Raw genomic sequence first — 22,619 nt, 5'->3', positions numbered from 1 at the left:
GAGAGAGGAGTTAGAAGTCTTTAGAGTTTCTAGATGTATACCGGAAAACAGAATCACTAACTTCCTCAGTCCTTTGAAGCAGGCATACCCTCTTCTTGCTTGTATGAGTTCATTAGTTGACCCTGAAAGTCTACAGCAGTGTTTCCTTCCATTTTCTACATACTTCAAAGATAGCTTTGCATCTGGAATACTGTACAAATTTAAAGAGACTTGAACCTGATGACCTATCTATCCAGAGACTATAAAAAATGTTATCACTACTCTGACCTCATGTAACCTTTAGTTTGCCAAGGGTTTTGCATTTTTATTGAGTAACTACAGGAACACTGAGAATCCATGACTGATTTTCTTGGTATGCAGTCATCCCATTCTCAGTCTATTTGTCACTGATTCTTCCCTGCCGGTAACACAGAGGGATGGCATATTAATTGACAATTCCATTAACTGACTCTGTGCCACTGCTCCTCTCATTCATAATCATTACTGGAACCAACATAATCATTACTGTCACCCTATATTCAGTTATGTATTTCACTTCTTAAAAATATTTCTACTTTGATTTCCTTCATGATTCTTAATCTTATTACTTCCTACATTATGGGAATGATAACACACCCTTGAACACCCAGGTAGCAGAATATTAAAAAATAAAACCCAATAACAGAGGATAATTGTCCTTTATGACACTTAATAGCAGAGTCACCCTAATAGCAGAGTCAGCCATCTTCGACTCAAGATCTACCTGTTTCTCTTTGTGTTTGCTATAGAGTTAAGGTCTCTCAAGAAGTGCTTAGGCTTCTGTAATTGTCCTGCCATTTACAGTTAATGCCCTGTGCTAGACAGAAACTCCAGTGTGAAGTTTATAAATTACATTTTCTGTGTTTCCTATGATAAACAGTGAAATGTCGCTCCTCCTTTCTTAGTTTCCACATATTTGATTTCTACATGAATTTATGATTTATGGTTTAGTGATCTGTTTCTTTAGGATGCCTCTCTCTTCCTCTTTACCCCTAATATATGTATGCATGCATGTGCACGCACATATAAATTTATTTTTATTTTATGTGTATGGGTGTTTTGCCTGTATGTGTATATATGTACCACACCTGCACACAATGCCGGGAACAGCAAAAAGAGGGTTCTGGATGTTTAGGGCTGAAGTTCCAGATGGTTGTTAGCCATTGTGAGGGTGCTAGGAATTGAACTCACAACTTCTGGAAGAGAAACTAGTTGCTGTTAATTACTAAGCCATATCATCAGCCCTCCCACTTCTTTGTATTTCTAGTTCTCAGATTTGCAGACAGGTTTGTTTATTTTTAAAGCTCAATTTTCTCTCCCTAGTGTTTGTATTGTAAGTTACCAATAATGTATCTCCTTTTCCTTTCTTTCTTTCCTTCTTTCTTTCTTTCTCTCTCTCTCTTCCTTCCTTCATTTCTTTTTTCTCTTTTCGTCTTTTCTTCTCTTTATTACCTCCTTTTTTCTTTTCTCTTTGTCCTTATGAATTACCTTGCTATGCATAACTTTATCCTTTGATTTTGGGCAATACATTAAATCATCTCACATATAATGTATTATGTTGACAGCTCTATTGCCTAGGAATGCCAGATGAGAAATATTTTAGACAAATAGTCTTAATACATAGTAAAAAAAAAAAAAAAAGCATGAAAACTCACATGAGTAGTATTTACTCACATTGTTTGGAGTGAAGGTTCATCTTATTTGTTGCGTTCAGTATGGCATGTTTTACACTCTCATTGGGGTTTCAGTGAGTTGACTAAGAAGCTCCAAAGAATTTGAGCATGAGCTGTTCAGAAGCAGTTTTCTTTCTACAACAGTATTCATGCATTTGACCTTAGTCTAACACAGATTTATCACTGTCCCTTCCTAGCCATTCATTAGCATGTTTCAACTCTGTGCTTCTAGTTTTTATAAACTGAGACATGTTGGATCACTTGAGACTTAGAAACTAAGTAAACAATTGTAAGGATGTTGATGATAACTGAAGGGCTAATGTATGGCAGAATGCTGTTCCCACTAATGCTGGTAGACAGACCTACAAATCATGGCTAATACTGTTCTCACGGCTTTGTTCCCATGACCTTTTAGAACTCCATTGTCATATTGGTCTTGGACACTGCACATACATATGGATGAGAAGAGGATAGGAAATGTAGCATCATATTTTATTTTTAAGGGCACAGTTGGCAACTTGTAACTTATTGGGAATCCACATTATAAGGGTTGATTTATGAAGATAATATATCTGTTTGCATGTAGTCCTGAACATACCAGTTACTGTTTTCAGTTTAGTCCCAGGATAGCGGATAACAAATAGGAATGAAAGTCGTTGACCTCCATTCAAGGTCTAAGGCTGGAACTATTTCTATTCAACCTTGAGTAGTGGCATTTTCTCATCAAGTCAATTCTCCCATATGCAAAATAAGAATAGTATTTTCTTCCAGTTATAGGTAAAAAGATTAAATATTATTGAACAATTGAATGTTATACTTGTCTAGAGAAACATTAAAATTTAGTTCTGTTAAAACCTTTATTGCTATTGTCCGTTCTAACCCATGTCCAACAGTATTTGTTGCCTTGCTGGCTGTGCCGCCCCCTCCCCAAAGCAGGGTACCATGTACCAAACATTCACTGTCAGAAGGGGACTCTGCTCCTGCCTGTCTTCAACAACTTACAGGGGTGTGCTTCACTGCTCCCAAAGAGAGATTTAGCCCCTACATTCCCCAGCATAGGTTCCAGCTTAGTCTCCTCCTCCCCTTGACCATGTGACATTTGGAAAATTATTAAAGCTTTTTGACCCTTATTGTCCTCACATAAAGAATAAGATAGTACTATCTGCCTCAGGTTTTCTCTCTGGAAAAGTGTTGGGGCCAAGATAATCTCAATAAGAATGTAAATGCTTTTTAATGGTAATTAGTGACATGGAAATTTTAAGCCTTCTCTCCACTGAGTTTCTAAACCATATGTTCTTAATGATTGGTGCATGTACTTTCATAGATGCAAATATTGAGATGTGCTCAACAGTTTGTGGTCTTAAAAAAAATCAATGTGATGAAGTCAATGGTAGTAAGATTCCTTTTATTTTCTAAGTCATGTCTTCTTTTTTTCTCACTCTCACTGTACCCGTTTGGTCTTCAGCACAGATGGGTACTGCTTCACGATGATAGAAGAAGATGACTCTGGAACACCTGTTGTCACCTCTGGATGTCTAGGACTAGAAGGATCAGATTTTCAATGTCGGGTAAGGAAGAGAACTTGAATTTACTTTGTAACTTACATTAGTTAAACTTTGAAAAATATTCAAACAAAATAAGCTAATCCTTTTGTTATGGCTTTCCCATGTTGTGTAGTTTGTAAAATAATTGAAAATTCTCATCGGCCAATTCTGTCTTCACTTTCAAACAGTGTTTTTGATTGTTTGTTTGTTTTGTGTGTGTGTGTGTGTGTGTGTGTGTGCTATTAGCTTACTTAGTTTCCAATTATACCATCTTTTCAGTTCTGATTATCTATTATTTAAACTGAGACTACATTGTTTGTTTTATGCTGATTGTTACAAGTACAATAATACTTTGCTGAAGTGGAAATGTTGTCATGGTACATGATAATTTGAAACAAATTATTGATGGAAAGTAACATTTTCAGGATTTTGAGCAAAATTATTAGAATTTTAAATGCATTCTCTAATGGCCATCTGTTAAATCTTAGACAAGAGGACATTGAAATTTAGAGGAAACACGGTAATAGGTGTTTACAATCCATTGTAGGACACTCCCATTCCTCATCAACGAAGGTCAATCGAATGTTGCACGGAAAGGAATGAATGTAATAAAGACTTACACCCTACTCTGCCTCCACTGAAGAACAGAGGTAAGACAGGAGTGGAGGGGCTTCCACTTACTGAAGACGAGCTCTGGACTCCTTCTTGCCAAATTTATTGGCACCTTGATCATTTTTGCTTTTAATTTGTTTCATTACCTACTGCTAGAGTAGAGGGGTGAGGCAAGATAACATCATAAATGCCACTCAACAAATATGCAAGCAAATGTTGGCTTAGTGACTATACAGCTTCATTGTTAGGATCCTCATGTCTCTGCCCCCCCCTCCAGAAAGCTCCTGTTTGGAGCATTTACAATGTGCTGCTGGAAGCAGCACCTCTTAAAGTTATTCAGAATTGGTATTTAATAAAATCTATTATGCCATTGTACCAATTAAAAGATAAAGACCTTATAAATAACTAAATGAATGATTGTTTGGTCTACCACATTTTATTTTATCTTCATAGCAAACTGACTTGTATTTAATAGTGTATTTCTAAAATGGGGGATGTGTTTAAAAGTTTTAATTTCAAAGTTTATATACTTAAGTGTATTTAAAATGATAGCTATTGCATATGTAAAAACTTTTTGGCACAGACTTCCACAACAGCTACTATATTTCCTTTCCCTTCCCTGTACTAATCACAAATAAATGATTTGTAAATGCTGTAGAGTCCTAAGTCTTACATGATGCATAATGATTGATATTATTTATTGATGGCATATTTCCTATAAAAAAGTGGTATTTCATATTTTTGACAATTTTTCATAAATACATTCCCACTAAAGTGTTGATATTTATCTGATGAATTCATAGAAATTCACATAAGAAACTCAAAGTTTTCTTATTTCTTTTTCAAGCAATATCCTAATACAGAAGTGGATGAAGAAAATATTGCTTGCAAAAATATTGCTTTCTTACATTGAGGTATAAGAATTGTCATGTAAACAGTTAGCTTACATTTGGTCATGAGAATCTCACACTTCTAGAGATAAATTCCAAATCATAAAAAAAAAAAGCAAAAAAAAAAAAAAAAAACAAAACCCTGATTAAAAGGAACTTTGAGAAAAAGGGTTTATTTTAACTTATGGTTTCAGAGAGGTAGGATGGAGAGATAGAGGAGAGAGGGAGAGGGAGAGGGAGAGAGAAAGAGAGAGAGAGGGAGAAAGAGAGAGAGAGAGAGCAGCCCTAGTGAAGCATTCTTCCAGAAAGACTTTGCCCAAACAGTGCGACTGGCTGAGGACTGGGTGCTTAAATACATGGGCATATGGGGAGCATTTCTCACTCAAACAGCAATATCACACCCTTGGCCCCTATAGGCTTATGGCCATTTCATGACATTTAATGTATTTAGTCCCACTTTAAAAGTTTACATGTTCTTTAGCAATCTCAACACTGTTCAAAAGTGCAATGACTCTTCTGAAACCCTAGGTGGTCCTTTCATTGTCCCCTGGTATAAAAGCAAACAAATCAAATTACATGCTTTCAATATTCACATACTCTGTTATGCTGCCTGAAATTTTCTCTGCCATAGAAATTAGCCCGTTCTTTTCAATTCAACCTCAAATCAAGTTTTTCCACATATGTAGATTGCAAGTGATTATTTGCCAATATAACACATGAATGATTATTAGCCAAGTTGCCATTTGAGTCCTTGTTCCCCTTAGAAACTTCTAGATATGTGTCTCTACTGAACACTCCTGTTTTCCAAGCACTCATAGGAATGGCCCACTAAGCTCTGACCACAGCACTTTTCAGTATGAAGTTCCAAAGTTTTCCATATCCCTCTGAAAGTCATCATGGTCAGGGTCACCACAGAAACAAACCTACTTCTCTGTTACCAGTTTCTGTGTTAGTTACTTTTCTGTTGCCATATGGAATATCCTGACAAAAAAGGCAACTTTGCAGAAAAATGGCTTATTCCAGAATACATTTAATCATTATGGTCCAGAAGGCATGAGAGCAGGAGTATGAGGTTGGACATAATCAGTTAGTTCTATAGCAAATGACAGGATAGCACATTAGCCTCAGAGAAGTGACCCTTGAATCAAGGATGAACAGGAATTCACTAATAGGGTGAGGCAAAATGTTAAATGAAAATTAATATGGCTAATGTAAGCCAGGCTTTATAGCAAGTATTACAGTAACGCATTTGAGTCTTATAATGTCATGAGGTATTTGGGTTGGATATGCCCATCTGAAGACAGAAAATTGTGGTATGAAAGGTGTAACAGAATTGTTTTGTTATGAAACAGTGGGCAGTCGTTACTTGTCTCAGAGGGATCCCCTCTTCATTGCCCACAGAACTCTCAATTGGTTCTACCCCCTGAGAAGTTGGGAGGACAGCATATAGAAATGTGCTATCCCAAAAGGGTCCCAGGTGATTCTCTTTTCTTCATTGATGTCTGGAAGGTTGCTTTTCAGGAGTATTCATGTTACTACTCCAAGTGCTCACAATGACAGGGTGGCACAAAACTAAGTTGACAAGTGGAAATGGAAGTTTATTGATGAAGACAACTGTTCATGAACCAAGGAAAGTAGGGAGAAGACTTGACTGCAAGAGATGGTTATTGAGGAAAAGAAAACAAAACTATGGAATAATGCTAGCCTTAAGTATAGTGCTTGGTGGTGAAGAAAGACTTCCTCAGGTTCTTGTGGTTTTGTTGTTGTCATAAGTCAGAAATGTAGTGAGTAATAAACACATATGTGGTAGTTCACAGTGTAGTCTGTACTTGGCATCTATGTGACAAGGCAAAGAGAAACTGAGTTTTAGCAAAATCCTATCATTGGAGTGAGAAAATTCTAGGTTCATGTACTGAAAATTCACTGTGATCCTATGGTTAGATTTAATTTTCATAGAGGAATATTCTCTTTGGATTCTGAAACATAGAGAGTTGTCCTTAAAACTAGAAATAATATAACCTGTGTTTTCCAGTACAAGCAAATATTCCAGTCTTTACAAGTATATATAGGATATAGAAGAAAGAAACTTAATGCAATTGTAGACTACTTTCTTTTAAGGACCTGTCAGTTATTTTTTAACATTTATGAAGCTATATATTCCAAACAATGAATGCAGTAATTTTTACTCCTGTTTGTAATGGCATTTTGGAGAGTGCTTCAGTGGTCAAGCTCCTGACCTACTTTTGCATGGGACATTAATAACAATTCCGAACTGGATAATTATAAGAAAACCTACTTTCTGACTGTTTTCATTTAGTCTTTTGAGATGTAACCTATTTTCATTCATATTTGCATGTGGTATGGATCATAACTAAGTGTTAAAACATATTTTAGAACACTGAATATAATATATCAGTAATCGTTATCAGATTTGTTAAGAAAAAGTATAAAGATCTGTGGATTAGAGTTTGCAATAACTAATCCAAGCATTTTATGCAAAATTGCAAAGTGAGTTTATTTTCAACTAATCTATTAGTGTCTCAGTAGTTAAAATTATAAAACTATTTGTAAGACAGTATCTTTGTTAATATTATTTGTAATAAGAACTCTAAATTATTTAAAGATGCACATGAACATTGTTCAAATAGTCTAAACTAATAGAGGCATTCAAAATAAATGATGAAAAAAGAGAAGTGAATCCAAATGTATATACATATGTATGCACATGAACCTTGTTCTGTGTAAGGCATGATCAGAGCAAAGGAAATATAGCACACGATAAAATGTAGATAATATGAACTATGAGTGAAGGTCACACTAGAGTTCTTTATTCAAGCTTTTGTCAAACACTGAAATTATTTCAAAACGATTATACTGAGAGTAAATTAGAAATTGTTTAGTCTTTTAAGGGTATATGAGGTAATTTGAGAAAATTTGTAGTATCTGTCTTCTGAAGTAATAATTTTACATCTATGAATATTAGTCATTGTCACAAAGATATGAATGTATTAGTTAAATGATTGTATATATTTTAGAAAATGTGCTTTATAACATGTGTTCTTAAATATATCACAACATAAGGTTGATTTCTAATTAGCATGCTTCTATGCAAAACACTATATTATCTTTGAAATTAACATGTTGTGGGGGGCTAAAGCAGAATGATTAGAAGTTAGAGACAGCCTGGGTTATATAGTGATGATACTTTCTCCATAAAAGAAAGAGAGAAAAATCCAGTTACAAGATGCTATAGTATCCTTCGGGAAGTATTTTTTGTTTAACATTTGTGCTCATTGAAGTACTGTTATAATGGCCCAGGTGCAGCTCTTGTTAGTAACTTACGAAGAATGTAAATTTCATCTATTTTAGTCAGTTGGCCCTTTAATTTTTTTCTCAAGGAACATATACTACATTTATTGCAAAAATCACATTTGGGTGAACAAAAGTCTCTTACCAAAATTTGAATATGTCTATCTCTATCTAGGTGCAGCAGAGGAAACTTCTTCTAATACTCGTTAAAGTCATCCCTTCTAACCTTGCCTTTTCCACTGAGTAGCAGTAATCACTTTTCTCGGGTGCACTCTGCTAATTCTGCTACTGTACATCTCTCTATACTTGGTTTCAACCCAGTTTTGTTTAGATATCCCTGGGCCAGCTGAATAAAAATCACCTGGGATGATTGGTTACCAAAAAGATATTTTGAATAAATATTTCTGAGTTTAAAGTTAGGAAATACACATTGGTCTCTTAAGACATTCACATGAAGTTTGAGAATTCATACTGCAGCAAATCTGATCTGTCAAGAATTTGAGTTGATACAAAATGAGCAATATTTAATGTTCTGTTGCTTAAGAGCATTGCACAGTCTTTAGTTTGGACATTTCTATTTTAATTTTATATTTCCATTTTAAAAAATTAAAGTATATTTGTTACATGACATCTTTGTGTAAAGCAACACACACACAAACACACACACACACACACACACACACACTCACACACCACAATTTATAGCATTTGAGGAGCCCTTAGCTTTGCATTTATCAGAAAGCAGCTTTGGGTAGAATGAATATAGATTTATTTTTGTTTCTTATCCAAAGAATATCCCAGATGTCAGGTGAGAAGAGCCTACAAATCCTCTACTTGACTCTGGAATACACATGAGCTCCTGTTTGGCTGTTAGCCTCTGGGGCCCAATCACTCCTAGTATTTCTCCTGTGAGTTTATTCTGTGTCAGGTCAATCCATATAGGATACTATACACGTCTAGCTGAGTGGATTCATCTAAGCTAAGCATGTAGTTTTGAGTACGAGTATGTTTTTTTCTCACAACATATTAAAGTTTTTTTATGTATTTTGCTTATCACGTTTTGATCAAACTTTAGGGAGAGAATTTATCCCTTTTAAATAATGTATGTGTTGTTTTGTGGCTTTCTCTTTCAGATTTTGTTGATGGAACTATACACCACAAAGCCTTACTCATATCTGTGACTGTCTGTAGTTTACTGTTGGTCCTCATTATTTTATTCTGTTACTTCAGGTACGTATTAGATAGATATGTGGAGTTTTGCACTTATAGTGTAGTATAGATCCCTACATGAATATTTTTTGCTGCTGTTGCCTGTCATAGCTGTTTTTGCTCCTAGATCACATTTATCTGAAAATTCTATTACCATAGACAAAGACTTACCTCAGTGAAACTATAAATAGATGCCTGTCTCATTTCTGTTTCAGACATTACAACCACTCAGATAAATTCTTCACCCTAAGGAAACATGGATAAATGGAAAATTTAGTGACTGGTTATGACTTGGGTTTAATTCTAAGCAAAGAAGAAACCATATGGAAGTTTGAGTGCCTTCAGGAATTCCTTATTTCCTGACTACAAAAGTCCTCTAGTTCTATAACATTTATAGCGCAAACATTAAAATAAACTAAGTTTAGTTATATAAAAGTTTTTTAGTCAAGAACTTATTTTCTATTATGTGAAATATAAAGTTTTAAAAGTTCATACCATTTGAGCATTGGATATTCAACAATAACATTCTACAAATACATAAATTAATTGATTAAAATAAATTTTGAAGACATTACTATAGCATGTCTTATGGTTTAATGTTTCAACATGGTTATTGTATTGTACATTTTCTTATGTGAAAGGATCTTCTCATATACTTTTCTAAATGAAAAAACTTGTATATTTGATTACCTAGGCAACTTAAAGGAAATGCTTCTAGGAAACATATTGGAGCTACTTGGAAATACTAATAGAATATAGTCAGCTTGTATAGCAACTGAAAGACAGAAAAGGAAAATCATACATGATTGAATGACAAACATTCTAAGGGTAGCAAATAGTATTTGCTTTTGTGTTTATTGCTAAATTCCATGATTAATGTTTGTCTGTGATGTTTTATAACTGTCACTGCATTTCAGGGTTTAATCTTATCTGCCTCATCCATGCTCAGGTATAAAAGACAAGAAGCCAGGCCTCGGTACAGCATTGGGCTAGAGCAGGATGAAACTTACATTCCTCCTGGAGAGTCCCTGAGAGACTTGATTGAGCAGTCTCAGAGCTCGGGAAGTGGATCGGGTCTCCCTCTGCTGGTAGGAGAAGAATATAACATGAATTCTAAGTCTCTGTGTCCATTAGGAGCCAGATCCTAGATGTGGGGCTTCTTGATAACAATTGACATTCTGAGGGGCAGGTTATTGTTCTTTAATGTAACTCCAATTAAAAGCCAGACACTCAGACATCTTGATCAAGATTGGGTTAGAAAATAAATATTTTGGTGAGGATAAAATTACTGTACTTTGCCCTGGCTATTGAAGGCAAACGTGTTGCTATCAACATCTGCATTTAAGCTAAAGACTGAGGTTTCAGGTTGAGGTCTGTGGTATCCACTCAGGAGAAGTTAACTTTCTGATATAGTCGGGACTGTCAACTTCCACAAGAACGTAGCCAAATCCAACATATCCATTCCAAATCCAAGTCACTTGCTTACCTGAGAAAAGGGTTTGATTCTTTTATGACCATTGAGTAAGTTTGTTGGAATCAAGGAGAGATAGTTATAATGAGAACTAATTTCCTTAATGAGCTTTAGTATTTTAAAGAGGGATGAGGGATTATATATATGAATATGTGTGGTTGCACAGATGTCATGGTCAGAGTCAACTTGGAGGAATTGGTTGCTCACCGTGTAGTTATGGAGGATTGAATTCAGTCACTGAGCTATCTTGTGGCCCTTAAGAAATTCTAAAGATTAACTATTACAGACTTCAGGCTCTGATTCTGACTTGCGTGGCTTCAGAACTTGTTTCATGTGACAACCTTGCATTTATCTTCACAGTTAAGTTTTGAGTTCAAATAGAAAGCAACTTGTGCATCTATAGCCATGTTAGTCATGGTAAACAGGATGATAGCACTTAGGACTTTTAAAAGTGCCCAGGTTCTGATGCCTAAACTGTTTTTGATTTTTATGATTAAATTCATGTATTAGCAATTCTGCAGTATTTTTAACTCCTTAGTGTTGTATTTTACTTTTCAAGAAAAGTACAAACCCACTTAGTAGTGATGAATTACATGTTTCTGCTGTTGCAGTTGTAACTGGTTTGAGCTTAGTTTCTCCTAACTCAGTCATAGGAAGTTGTAGTTAGTTACCTTTCTGTATCCTTTGAATATTGCCTTTGAGTTTTGCCCAGATACAATAGTCTGGCACTTCCCATCTTCTCTGTTCATATGGGTAGTATTTAAACTCCACCTGGCTCCCACTCTTTCGTCCTGCTCCCCTACCTGCCGCCTTAACTCCAGCAGTACCTCTGAGAAGCTGTCCTCTGAACAAACACGTGTCTCTATGTTTTCAAATGTAATCACTTTGTGGAACATTGCTCTAGACTATGGCTCAGGGCCTCCTTCGTCTAAGCTCTCTGTACATGTCAGATAGCTGAGCCGAGAGCCTGGGTGTCTTCTGTCATGGCATCAGCTTTTAGTACCAATGTTGCAGATTAAATGACTGCCTTACTTGGGGGTGGGAAATACCCCATTGTATTCACTTCTTATCCTTCCCAGAATCTTTCCAATCCATTCAACAGGATGTGCAGACAGTTGTAAAATGCTTTAGCTCTACGAATTTACCATCCACAGGGACCCTTCTTCTATATTTTAGACCCCAGCCCACAACCAATGTTTTGTTTTTCTCTGAATCAGCTTTTATTGCTCCAGCAAAATACTTCAGAAAAAAAATACCAGGAAGAATTCCTGTTTTTATTTAATTTTTCATACACTATCTTTTTATCATGTTCTCTCTTCCCAACTCCTCCCAGACCCTCCCTACTTCCCAACTCACCAACTTCATGTTCTCTTGCTCTCTCCCAAAACACAGAACAAAGGGCGGAAGAGACAGGCAGATCTTTTTGAGTTCTAGGCCAGCCTGGTCTATAGAGCTAGTTCCAGGACAGGTTCCAAAGCTACCCAGAGAAATTGTGTCTTAAAACCACCCCCAAGCATGTTTTTACACAAAGTAATTAATATTGCTTATCACTAGGGAATTTCATCCCTAAAAGACCATCATTGTTTATGCAGATCATGGTTGACAAAGAAAACAATATGTATCACTTGGATAGACTAGAAATATATCATTGCATTAATTTGGGTATATAGTCCCAATTATGCCAATCAGTTTGTATATGGAGAAACGAGATTCCAATTTACACTGAGCCTCTAGAATCCATGTTATTGATATTCTTAACATGAGAAATAGATGTTAGATAAATAGAGAAATGTGTATGGATAACAGCATTGAATGGTTTCCCAGGAGACTAGATCCAGGAAAAATTGATGTGGCCTCAGCATTAGGGCTGTGATATCTAGTCTTAAGGTGTGAGCTTTGAGATTAACTTTAGGGCTGTATAGACAGTACTGCTACGGGAATGAATGGCTATGTCAACTTAAGACTCACTGGTTACTTAATGTTTTTAATGCAGTGTGACATTTTATCTTCATCTATGTACATATACATGTACATCATATTTTTCAAGTTACTTTTGGAGACCTCTTTTTTCCATTTCTTTCCTTTTCCAAAAGAGGCAATGTAAGAAAACTATTTGATGGTATGTACTCACTCATATAAGGACTTTAGACACAGAGCAAAGGATCACGCCTATAATCATACCACCAGAGAAGCTAGGATGCAAGGAGGAACCTAAGAGAATCACACAAGGTTCCACACAGAAGGGGAAAGGGACAAGATCTCCTGAGTATATTGGGGGGGGGCAGTGAGTGGAGAAGGAGTTAGGAGAAAGAGAAGGGGAGAAGCGGAGGGGAGAGGAGAACATGAGGGACCAGGAAGACTGAGTGTGGGGATGAATAGAAGGAGCCATTATAGGTTTGGAGAGAAAACTGACACTAGAGAAACGTTCAGAGATCTACAAGGATGACCCCCAACTAACAACCTGAGAAATAGTGGAGAGGCTATCTTAACTGCCCTTCCCTCATAATGAGATTGATGACTACCTTATATGCCATCCCAGAGCCCTCATCTAGTAACTGGTGGAAACAGAAGCAGACACCCACACCAAAACACTGAGCTGAACTCCTGGAATCCAGTTGCAGAGAGGGAAGGGTGATGAGCAAATGGGTCAAGACCAGGCTGGAGAAACCCACAGATACAGCTGACCTGAACAAGGAGGAGCTCATGAACCCCAGATTGATATCTGGGAAACCAGCATTGGACCAACTCAGACCCCCTGAGTGTGGGTCTCAGTTAGAAGGACTGAGCAGTCTAAGGGACCTCTGACAGTGGAACCAGGATGTATCCTTGGTGCACAAAAGGACTTTGGGAGCACATTCCCCATGGAGGGATACTCCCTTAGCCTAGAGGCAGGAGGAAGGCCTAAACCCTACTCCAAATGACTTGACAGAGTTTGATGATCCCTCCTGGAAGGCATCACCCTCCCTGTGGAGTGGGGGGGAGGAGATGGGAGGGGCAATGGGGGAGGCAAGAGATCGATATGTAAAATAAGAAAAAATAATAAAACTAAAAAGTTAAAAAAAACTATTTGAATAATTAAGAAATAATATGATTTTCTTTGTGTAGTATACATACACATTTAATATGTAATACTTTGCATAATATATATGTATATATACATATAGATGGTATGTGTTATATAATAAAATATTACTATTTATATCCTTCTTATTTGGCATTGTATAGGAATACAAAGCAGTTTCTTTTCTTTTCTAAGCTGTAACCCAGCATTTATTTATTTGTTTGTTTGTTTATTCTTTTTTATATGCATTGTGTGAGGGTTTTGGATACCCCTGGAACTGGAGTCACAGACAGTTGTGAGCTGCCATGTGGGTGCTGGGAATTGAACCCGGTCCTCTGGAAGAGTAGACGGTGCTGGTAACCTCTAAGTCATCTCTCCAGTCCCTCCATGGGATCTCCCATCCAAGTATTTGGGTGTGTTCAGGGTGGTCTGGCTGTAGCTGCAAGGCAGTTTCTTTAACTCAGTATGAAGCCTATTGGATTTTTTATTTATTTTACTTTTTGTGTACATATCTCTGTGTGTGAGCACAGGCTCTTGTGTGCTGCTGAGCTTGTGTACTATGGTAGGTGTGTGGTGGTTAGAGGACAGCTGTCAGGAGTGAGTGCTCTCCTGCTGTCTCTGAGGATCTGGGAGTAGAAGTCAGATCATTATCTCTGGGCACAGGGGTTCTACCTTCTAAGCCATCTTGCCAGCCCAGGATTGAAGCTCTTAAATGAAGACTTTCCCATGTATATTAATTCAGCCTAATTATGACAAATATTTGTGTATATTGTGTATGTATTGCTAACTCAGAGGTAGAGAATTGAACATTGGTTATAACAACCCATTTTCTTTCCTGTAGTGCATACACAGATATACACATTACAGAAAACAGATGTCTAGCCATTAAATGAGATGACAATATTGGAATAGTGATGCAATCCTTGCATTCTTTATATACATGCATATGTGTAATTTATAGCCAGTGCACATGAGATCAGTGTCCTTTTAGAACCATAGTTACAGCAATTAAATATTACAAACATATGCTGTTCATTTTTTCTGTGGCAGGTAGCTAAGATAGCCAGCCAACACAAAGAAACGCTTTGTTTATGCTCACAAGATTAGGGGTTTGTCTGAGGTTGCTTGTCCTCCTTCTTTGGGCTTGTGATTGCACATGGAGGTGACAATGTGAGGCAGAGCAGAAGTACTCATCTCATGGAAAAGAACTGAAGCCAAGAGTCCTGCAATTCCCATTGTGGCCACATTCCCCATGACCTACAGAGCTTCTGCTAGACCCCATGTCTTCAATTTCTGCTTGCCCATACTTGAACCAAGCTGGAGAACAAACTTTGAACACACCAAACTTTTGGATGACACTTAACATAGAAATTATAGCAAATTTTTGTAAATTTTAGCTGCACACTCAACTTGAAAAAAAAACAAAAACAAAAACAAAAAACCATGAATGTGATTTTGATTGAAAATTTATGTGCAAAATGAGAAGTAGTGTTGCTGAAATAATTTTTTAATTTCAATTGTATGTTCAGGTTCTTTGACAATATAACCTTAAAATGTGAGTAAAATTTCTTTTCTAGGTCTAACTTAATGGCAGAGTATCTTGGAGGTCTGTAGTTTGGGTCCCATGAACACTGCCATTGCTGTCAGTCTGTTCACTAGAGAACACATCTCATTGCATAGAAAAGAATCAGCAGGATACCTTAGATTCATAGAGCAGCGATTGTGTATCTGTAAAATGAATACGCTAGTTCTTAGTAAGTTTCCTTCTAGGTGGATAATCCATCTAACTGTTGCTTTTCTATGTCTCGATGCTTCTGTCCTCTTGTCAGGGATAGTGGATGTACAGCTTACCTAAGGCTGCCTCATGATAATGCCTAACTTGGAGAGGAGGGCTACTTTATATGTCTGCTGGTTTGCTTATTTCCACCTCGCTTTATGCTTCCCAGACCATTAGTAGCTTTTAGATTTTTAAAATCTTAACTTTAGAAAAAATGCTCTTTTGCAACAGGATTTCATTCTGTTATCAGTGTCCTTAGCAGTTTTAAGAATATCTTGGGACCCCTTGAGTTTATATTATCACCCATCATGGAAACACAAAAGAATGCCAATTAAAGACCCTGCAGAATAATGTCCATATCCTAATCCTTAGAACCTATTCCTTTGGATTAGGCAGTGAGAGAATTCTAGATTATATGGATTGGCTGTCACAACTGAGTGACCCTAAACTCACACAAACAGAAAGTAAACCTTTTACCTGATTGATGTTTCACTACAAAGAAGACTTGTATTTTTTATGGTAAGATTTTGCTGGTATCATATGCTAGTTTCTTTGCTTATTTATTTGAGATAGATTATCCTATGTAGATCAGGCTGTTTTTCAACTCACAGTCTACCCATTTGGCCTCCTGAGTCCTGAGATTATGGGGGTGTGTTCCCAGACCTAGCTGTTAATGTCTACTTTAACTTTCATCCAGGGAACCATTGATAAAGTACAGATGGTAAAAATACCACAAAGACAGGGTCATTTCATTTCCATGCCATTTAATGTTTCTCCTTTGTTTTTGTGAGCTCTTTGTAATTCTCCAGCTGTATTTTATATATTATTAAATGAGCTTTTCTCTCCAGCTTTCTAGATTTCTTTTACCATTTCTTCTGTTTGGACTACTGTTTTGTGTCTTCATTCTGTATTTTTCATCTTGACAAGTATCTCTTTCACTTCAAATTTGCTTTTCTTCCTTGCCTAGTCTTCATTTATTTTCGTAAACACTTTTTGCAGAAGTTTGGCATTATGTAACTCAAAATCCCTCTTTAGACTCAGAGGTGTGTGTGTGGGGGGGGGTGGTGGTCAAGGCTGCCAGGCTGGGAGCGCCCAGTCTCATTTACAGGGGCAGTTTCTTTGTGTTTTGTTTCTTATGAACTCTCCTCCTTTCCCCTTCATTCCCCTCATTGTAGTTTATCTTTAGTTGTTTGTTTTCCTCTGCTCTTCTCCACTTTAGGAATTTTGATAAATTTTCTTGTGCATCCAATATTTCTTTCTTTTTTCTTTTCTCTTTTTTGTTTCATTTAACGGGTCCACGATTTGTTATGTAATGGCAAGAATTCCTTCAGAGGATTAAACAAATCATTATAACAGTAGGATTCTTTGGTCTGTCAGGTATGTGCTACTGTGAAACCATTTGTCTTTTCTTTTTTCTCCATGAAAATAGCAATTGGTAGATTGGACATTTAATGATTTGGAAGCAGTATGTGATTACTTAAATTTGGCAATCCTCCATATGAAATATACTTAAAAGATAACAGCATAAATTAGTAAACACACATAACCCATGTGTATAGAGAATAATATGAGTGCAGAGTTTTGCCTGCAGTCATCATGTTGCCCCCCACCCCTACCCCCACCCCCAGACAAGCTCAAACAGATCTGTGGTGCTGGACATTTCCTAATGATGTGTTTTGGCTTTGCCAGGTCCAAAGGACAATAGCTAAGCAAATTCAGATGGTGAAGCAAATTGGAAAGGGTCGCTATGGGGAAGTGTGGATGGGCAAGTGGCGTGGAGAGAAGGTAGCTGTGAAAGTGTTCTTCACCACTGAGGAAGCCAGCTGGTTCCGGGAGACGGAGATATACCAGACGGTCCTGATGAGGCATGAAAACATTCTGGGTGAGTCACAGTCTACATAGTGATAGTTGGGGTTTCGTTGCATTCTTCTGTCTTTCTCTCCACATCTGCATGTGAACTCATCTGTCTAGACCTGTTATGAAACTTACAGGCTCTTTCTTTTGGGTATGAGCCCAGAGCCCTTATGCTTCTGACAGAAGATGTCACAGAAGTGGGTGGGTGGTAGGCTGGAAATGCCATACTCACCAACGATGTATTCTTTTTTCTTCTTCAGAAACAGGAAGTAGCAATGAAATACTAGAATTCCTTCAGGTTTTGTAAGGGATTTGAAGGACCATGTTTTGGTTCAAATGGTATGAAAAGCTATAGGTATTTTTATTTGCAGATATTATTTGTAGCAAGAGCTTATGTTCAGAATTGATTTCCTTTTCCTTTCCTCAGGCTAGACGTGATCTGGCTGGGTCGCTTGAGTAAGAGAATACCCAGTCAGTGATGTAGAAGGCCTGACTCAAGCCTTTCATACAGCATGCCTTGCTTGTAACTATAACACCATAAAGGGATGTCAATAGCGTTGATTGAAGAAGAGCTTCAGATCCAAACTCATGTCTTTTCTTTCTCCCTCCAATTTTGATCACCTCTGCTTGATATTAGTAGTTTAGCGCTATCATAGGCATAGTCAGAAAACCAAGGAAGATGCTTAATCAGTGATATCTGGGGAGAAAGAATATTTGAGCATTTGAGTTATTCCTCATTCTGTCCAGGAAGCACTTCTAATCCTTTTCATTCTTTTGCCTTTTAGGGTTTATTGCTGCAGATATTAAAGGGACTGGGTCCTGGACTCAGTTGTACCTCATCACAGACTATCATGAAAATGGCTCCCTTTATGACTATCTGAAATCTACCACACTAGACGCGAAGTCCATGCTGAAGTTAGCCTACTCTTCCGTCAGTGGCCTATGCCACTTACACACGGAAATCTTCAGCACTCAAGGCAAACCAGCAATCGCCCACCGAGACTTGAAGAGTAAGAACATCTTGGTAAAGAAGAATGGAACTTGCTGCATAGCTGATCTGGGCTTGGCTGTCAAGTTTATCAGGTTAGTGTCCAAGTCAACAGAGACCCACTGTAAGATTCCCCGTGAGTGTTCAATGATGTTTTCTCATGGCAGTAGAGACTCTAACTAAGATGATGCCCGAGAAACTTCAGTATAACATTCGTAAGTATGGGGAGGTTTCAAGAAGTACCAGCAGCTGTGTGGTGGGGAAGGCCATGCTTTATTTGTGTTGGTGTGTAATATAGTAAGGACTACTACATAAATGTTTGCACTATAACCAAGGAACAAAGCAGCTGCTATTCAGCATTGTTACAATGTGGCTTAAATAGGAACACAGCACCCCTGGACACACATGCCCAGACTTGCTGAGGGTGGTATAAAGACCTTGCAGGCTCCTCGGTAAGCTAATAGCCCTTATATAGTAGGGAGCATTTCACACTCAGGAGCTGGAGCGCTCTTTCTCTTTAATAAGATTAGCCCCTTTTAATCTAGGACATGTGTCCAATAATGAAACCCAATACAAAGTCGCAAACTTTAAACATTATTATTGCTGAAGCTATTGCAATTTTGTTTTTGTAATTCAGTTGCCTAATTCTCCAGTCTGAACTTTGTAGACTCTGCAGCATCTTATTGCAATGGGAAAGGTTGGACATAACAGGTGGAAACAAGAGAGGAAATGGTTCCTCCTGTAATATGAAAAAAAAAAAAAAAAGGGAGGGTTCATTTGGGAGATAGTGGTGAAGAAACTTTTGCTTTACCACCTGTAGAATACTCATCCAGGCTAACCCTTTAATGCATACATGTGTGGGACCCTACTTGTCAATATTTTCCAAGGAGGATTCTACAGCGTGTAGACAGAAGTAAGGTGAGGAGATCTGAGCTGTGATTTAATAATGAATAAGTGGAGGGCTTTGCCATTTAGAGATAACAAACAAAAGTTAAACAAAGAAAGCGAATTGTGCTATAAATATGAGTTTGAGACATGCATGTCACACTATTTAGTAATTTAAAGTATTAATTCTACTTCCTTTTTAGAATTTGTTTTTGTGAAAGGCAACCCTTTTCAAGTCTAATCTATAGCAAGCAGACAGACATATGTAATAAGTAATTCATCTGCTGTGCCTCTAGTTACCAGACCCTACTCCTCTCCTGGTTATATTTCTCCAAAGCAGTTCCAGAGGTAATAGTCTTCTTCTATCCCCTCCCCTGCTCTCTTGAGAAACCATCTTGGTGTGCAATAGACGCCTTAGCTCATTGAGACACCACTGCCCGTGGTGCCCAAAGTGTTCTCAGTGTCGTTGCAAAATATGTGTTTGTGCTGCAGGCTCCATCTGCTCCTGAGAATGACTCTACTCATCTTTCGTCTTTAAATGTTTTTCACTGTGAGATTCCCAGCTGTATCTGACCTTTCTTCTAGCTCCGAGTTTGACTACACCATGTTCAAACACAGAGTGCCTGATTTTTGACTTGTACAGTTGAGTGAGTTCTATCTTCATGAAACTCATGATTTACCTTAGTACAATGATTAACCCCACTATACTATTTCAGCTACATCCTTAGGTAAAACATTGTACAGTTACTTCCTTTCTGTCCTTTTGCTTCCCAGTCTTTTCTTCAGGCTGAAGAATTTATTTTCTTGAAGTGCAATCTGAGTGTAATCATAATGTCAGTGCTTCCTGTGGCCTTGGGTTTAAATGTAGTAAGGGTCCCTTGCTGCGGTGAACTCTTTTCTGAGCTTGGGCTTTTCTAGAGATTTATTCCCACCCGGTGCTTACATCTTCCTATTCATTCTGAACACATTCTACTTTTCACACCCTCAAGTGCTTTTTTTTTTTTTTTTTCTAATATCTGCATAGCTTTCATCTATTTCACCACTACTGATCTTCAGAATGCATGGACATCTGTTGTTACTCAAGAGCTGCCCTATACAAAGTGTCAAAGTTTTTCTCACACCACTGCTGTGATCGCTGACTTCTTATCTCTCTTTACTGGTAGAATGGAAACCAAGCACATGTCTGTGAAAGTTCTGTCCCCATCGTCTTTGCCATGACCATAGGGGTGTTGTAAGTTTTGCATACTAGCTAACCAAATGAGTACATATGGACTATGAAAAGAAGAAAAGCATGTTATCTTAACTTCAGAGAATCTGCACATTTGGACTACACTCTTCATAACTGTATATTGTGCCCACACTCTGATTTATCTATTTGTTTTTGTTTTTTTTTTTTTTCAATACGGAACCACTGTGTTTTCTCTTCACATAGTACATGTTGCCTGGTGCTTTGCTTCTGCTTCTAGAGTCCCTAGCCTGGAGCATTCTGCCTTTCCATGTACACTTCTCCAGTCTCCAAAATTCCTCTTACTCAGAGCATCTACATGTAAGAGAAAAGATGATACCTTCCGAATTATCTGGCCCATATCTGCCTAGAGTTATCATTACTTTGAAATATACCTCATCTCCCCTACTACTCATTGGTCCTTTGAGAGCCAAGGCTTTGTCAAATCGACCATGGAATTCCCTTTTGACATGACAGAGAATTACAAATACTGCTACTGTTTTAAATCAGCAAATGTAGGGAGAGAAAAGTAAGTGAGGCAACACCATCCTTGTGGAACTTAAAGTAAACTGAGCTTTTATTCCTGAAATGTACTTTTGTTTAGGGGAATGAATCATGTGGACCCTGACTCTAGAAAGGAGGGGAGGCTCTAAAGGGATAAATTGAAACAACTTTGTTATACGGTGTCCATCCATTAAAGGAAGAGAGCATGAGGGTGCTGGTTTCACAGACTCATTTCCCTTTTCAGATGGAGGATATATTGGATCATCTCAGACATCTTTAATTTTATTTCCTATGTGTCAGAGATTTGACATCTTCCATTAGTGCAGGGTTTAAGCCTTGCTTTACCCATTTCTCTAAGTTTTACCCTTCGTGGTGATTTGTGTTTTGTGTCTGTATGCATGCAGTTAAAAAGAGTGTTTTATTTCAGATGGAATCATAGCTAACCCATGTTGATAGGTAAATTTCCTGTGAGAACTTACTATTCACTCTTGTTTCTGCATGGGCGGTAAGTGGTCTCTTAGGCTTTTTGGCTAATTTCCGGAAGGATACCAGGAAACTTGAGAACCACCAAGAGCTCCATTGGTGCCTTAGGGACTTTCTGTTCATATAATACTTTTGCTCTTGTTGGCTTCTTTTGCTGATATATTTCCTGCACCAAGGAGATTTAATTCAGGTGATATCAGAAGATCCCTGATGTCACTGGGGAAGGGGAAGCAATGACACATGAAATGCCTTGAAGGAATGCACACAGCCATTGTGACTGATTCACTTAAGCAGCTCTTTAGCTCTTCACTGTCCGAGAAAACACTTTCTTATAGGAGAAATAAATCCTGGATCAGGGCATCTCGGATGTTGCATCTTAAACAGAAGACCTACAGTGATGGGGTCTGCTTTGTAGATTCCTCCCCCCCCCCTCCGCCCCACTGATATCTGTGAGTTGACCAAATCCAGAAGAGGATTGGTTCTATATAGCAGATGCTAAATTTCCCAAGCCCTTCTGATGTCATTTTCTTCAGTGCTTTTAATATATATGTTTAAAAAGCTACGGTAATTATCACATATATACATATATAGGTATATATAATGTGTTTGTGTTTACTGTAGCTTTGAAAAACTGACATCCAATTCATAGCTCATGAGTGACAGTGTCAACACTCACAGTAAATGTCTTTGCAGGTGTCCCTATCTTCCATGAAGGAGTTTTGGTTCTGAAGTCTTGAAATACATAGAGATTTTTTTTAGAAATTTGATTTTGAAACATTGTTTTAGTTCTATTGTTGTTATTGGTGGTGTAATAGAATTTCTGACAAAAGGAGACCTAAGGCTCATTTTGGCTCACTGTTTGAAGGTGCATCTACCATGACAGGAAAGCCTGAACAGTAAGGAGGTGATGAACTAGGCACTTGCCACTCACTGTCTGTAAGCAGGGAGAGAAGATAGGAATCCTACCTCTTTTTTATTCAGTCCAGGTCTCCAACCCATAGAATGGTGCCACATGTAGTGTGGGTTGTCTCACCTTATCAATTCCTCATAGACATTCCCAGAGGATATTTTGTTTTTGTTTTTCCCCTGGGCAATTCTAGAATCTGCTTTGTCAAT

General features: G+C 37.6%; 1 protein-coding gene across 1 annotated transcript in view; it reads left to right on the top strand.

The window, feature by feature from the left end:
• Window positions 1-22,619, top strand: part of Bmpr1b (bone morphogenetic protein receptor type 1B) — a 39,336-nt gene that overhangs the window by 5,495 nt on the left and 11,222 nt on the right. The window contains exons 2-7 of the mRNA XM_051194534.1: window positions 3,157-3,259; window positions 3,783-3,885; window positions 9,180-9,276; window positions 10,205-10,343; window positions 17,254-17,446; window positions 18,204-18,501. Of these exons, the coding sequence (XP_051050491.1) occupies window positions 3,157-3,259; window positions 3,783-3,885; window positions 9,180-9,276; window positions 10,205-10,343; window positions 17,254-17,446; window positions 18,204-18,501 (933 nt within the window). The remainder of the gene's footprint in view (window positions 1-3,156; window positions 3,260-3,782; window positions 3,886-9,179; window positions 9,277-10,204; window positions 10,344-17,253; window positions 17,447-18,203; window positions 18,502-22,619) is intronic.

The sequence above is a fragment of the Phodopus roborovskii genome, unplaced genomic scaffold (assembly GCF_943737965.1).
Source record: "Phodopus roborovskii unplaced genomic scaffold, PHOROB, whole genome shotgun sequence".
Lineage (NCBI taxonomy): Eukaryota > Metazoa > Chordata > Mammalia > Rodentia > Cricetidae > Phodopus > Phodopus roborovskii.
The sequence above is the reverse complement of the archived record's forward strand: the minus strand, read 5'-3'. Positions and strand labels throughout refer to the sequence as shown.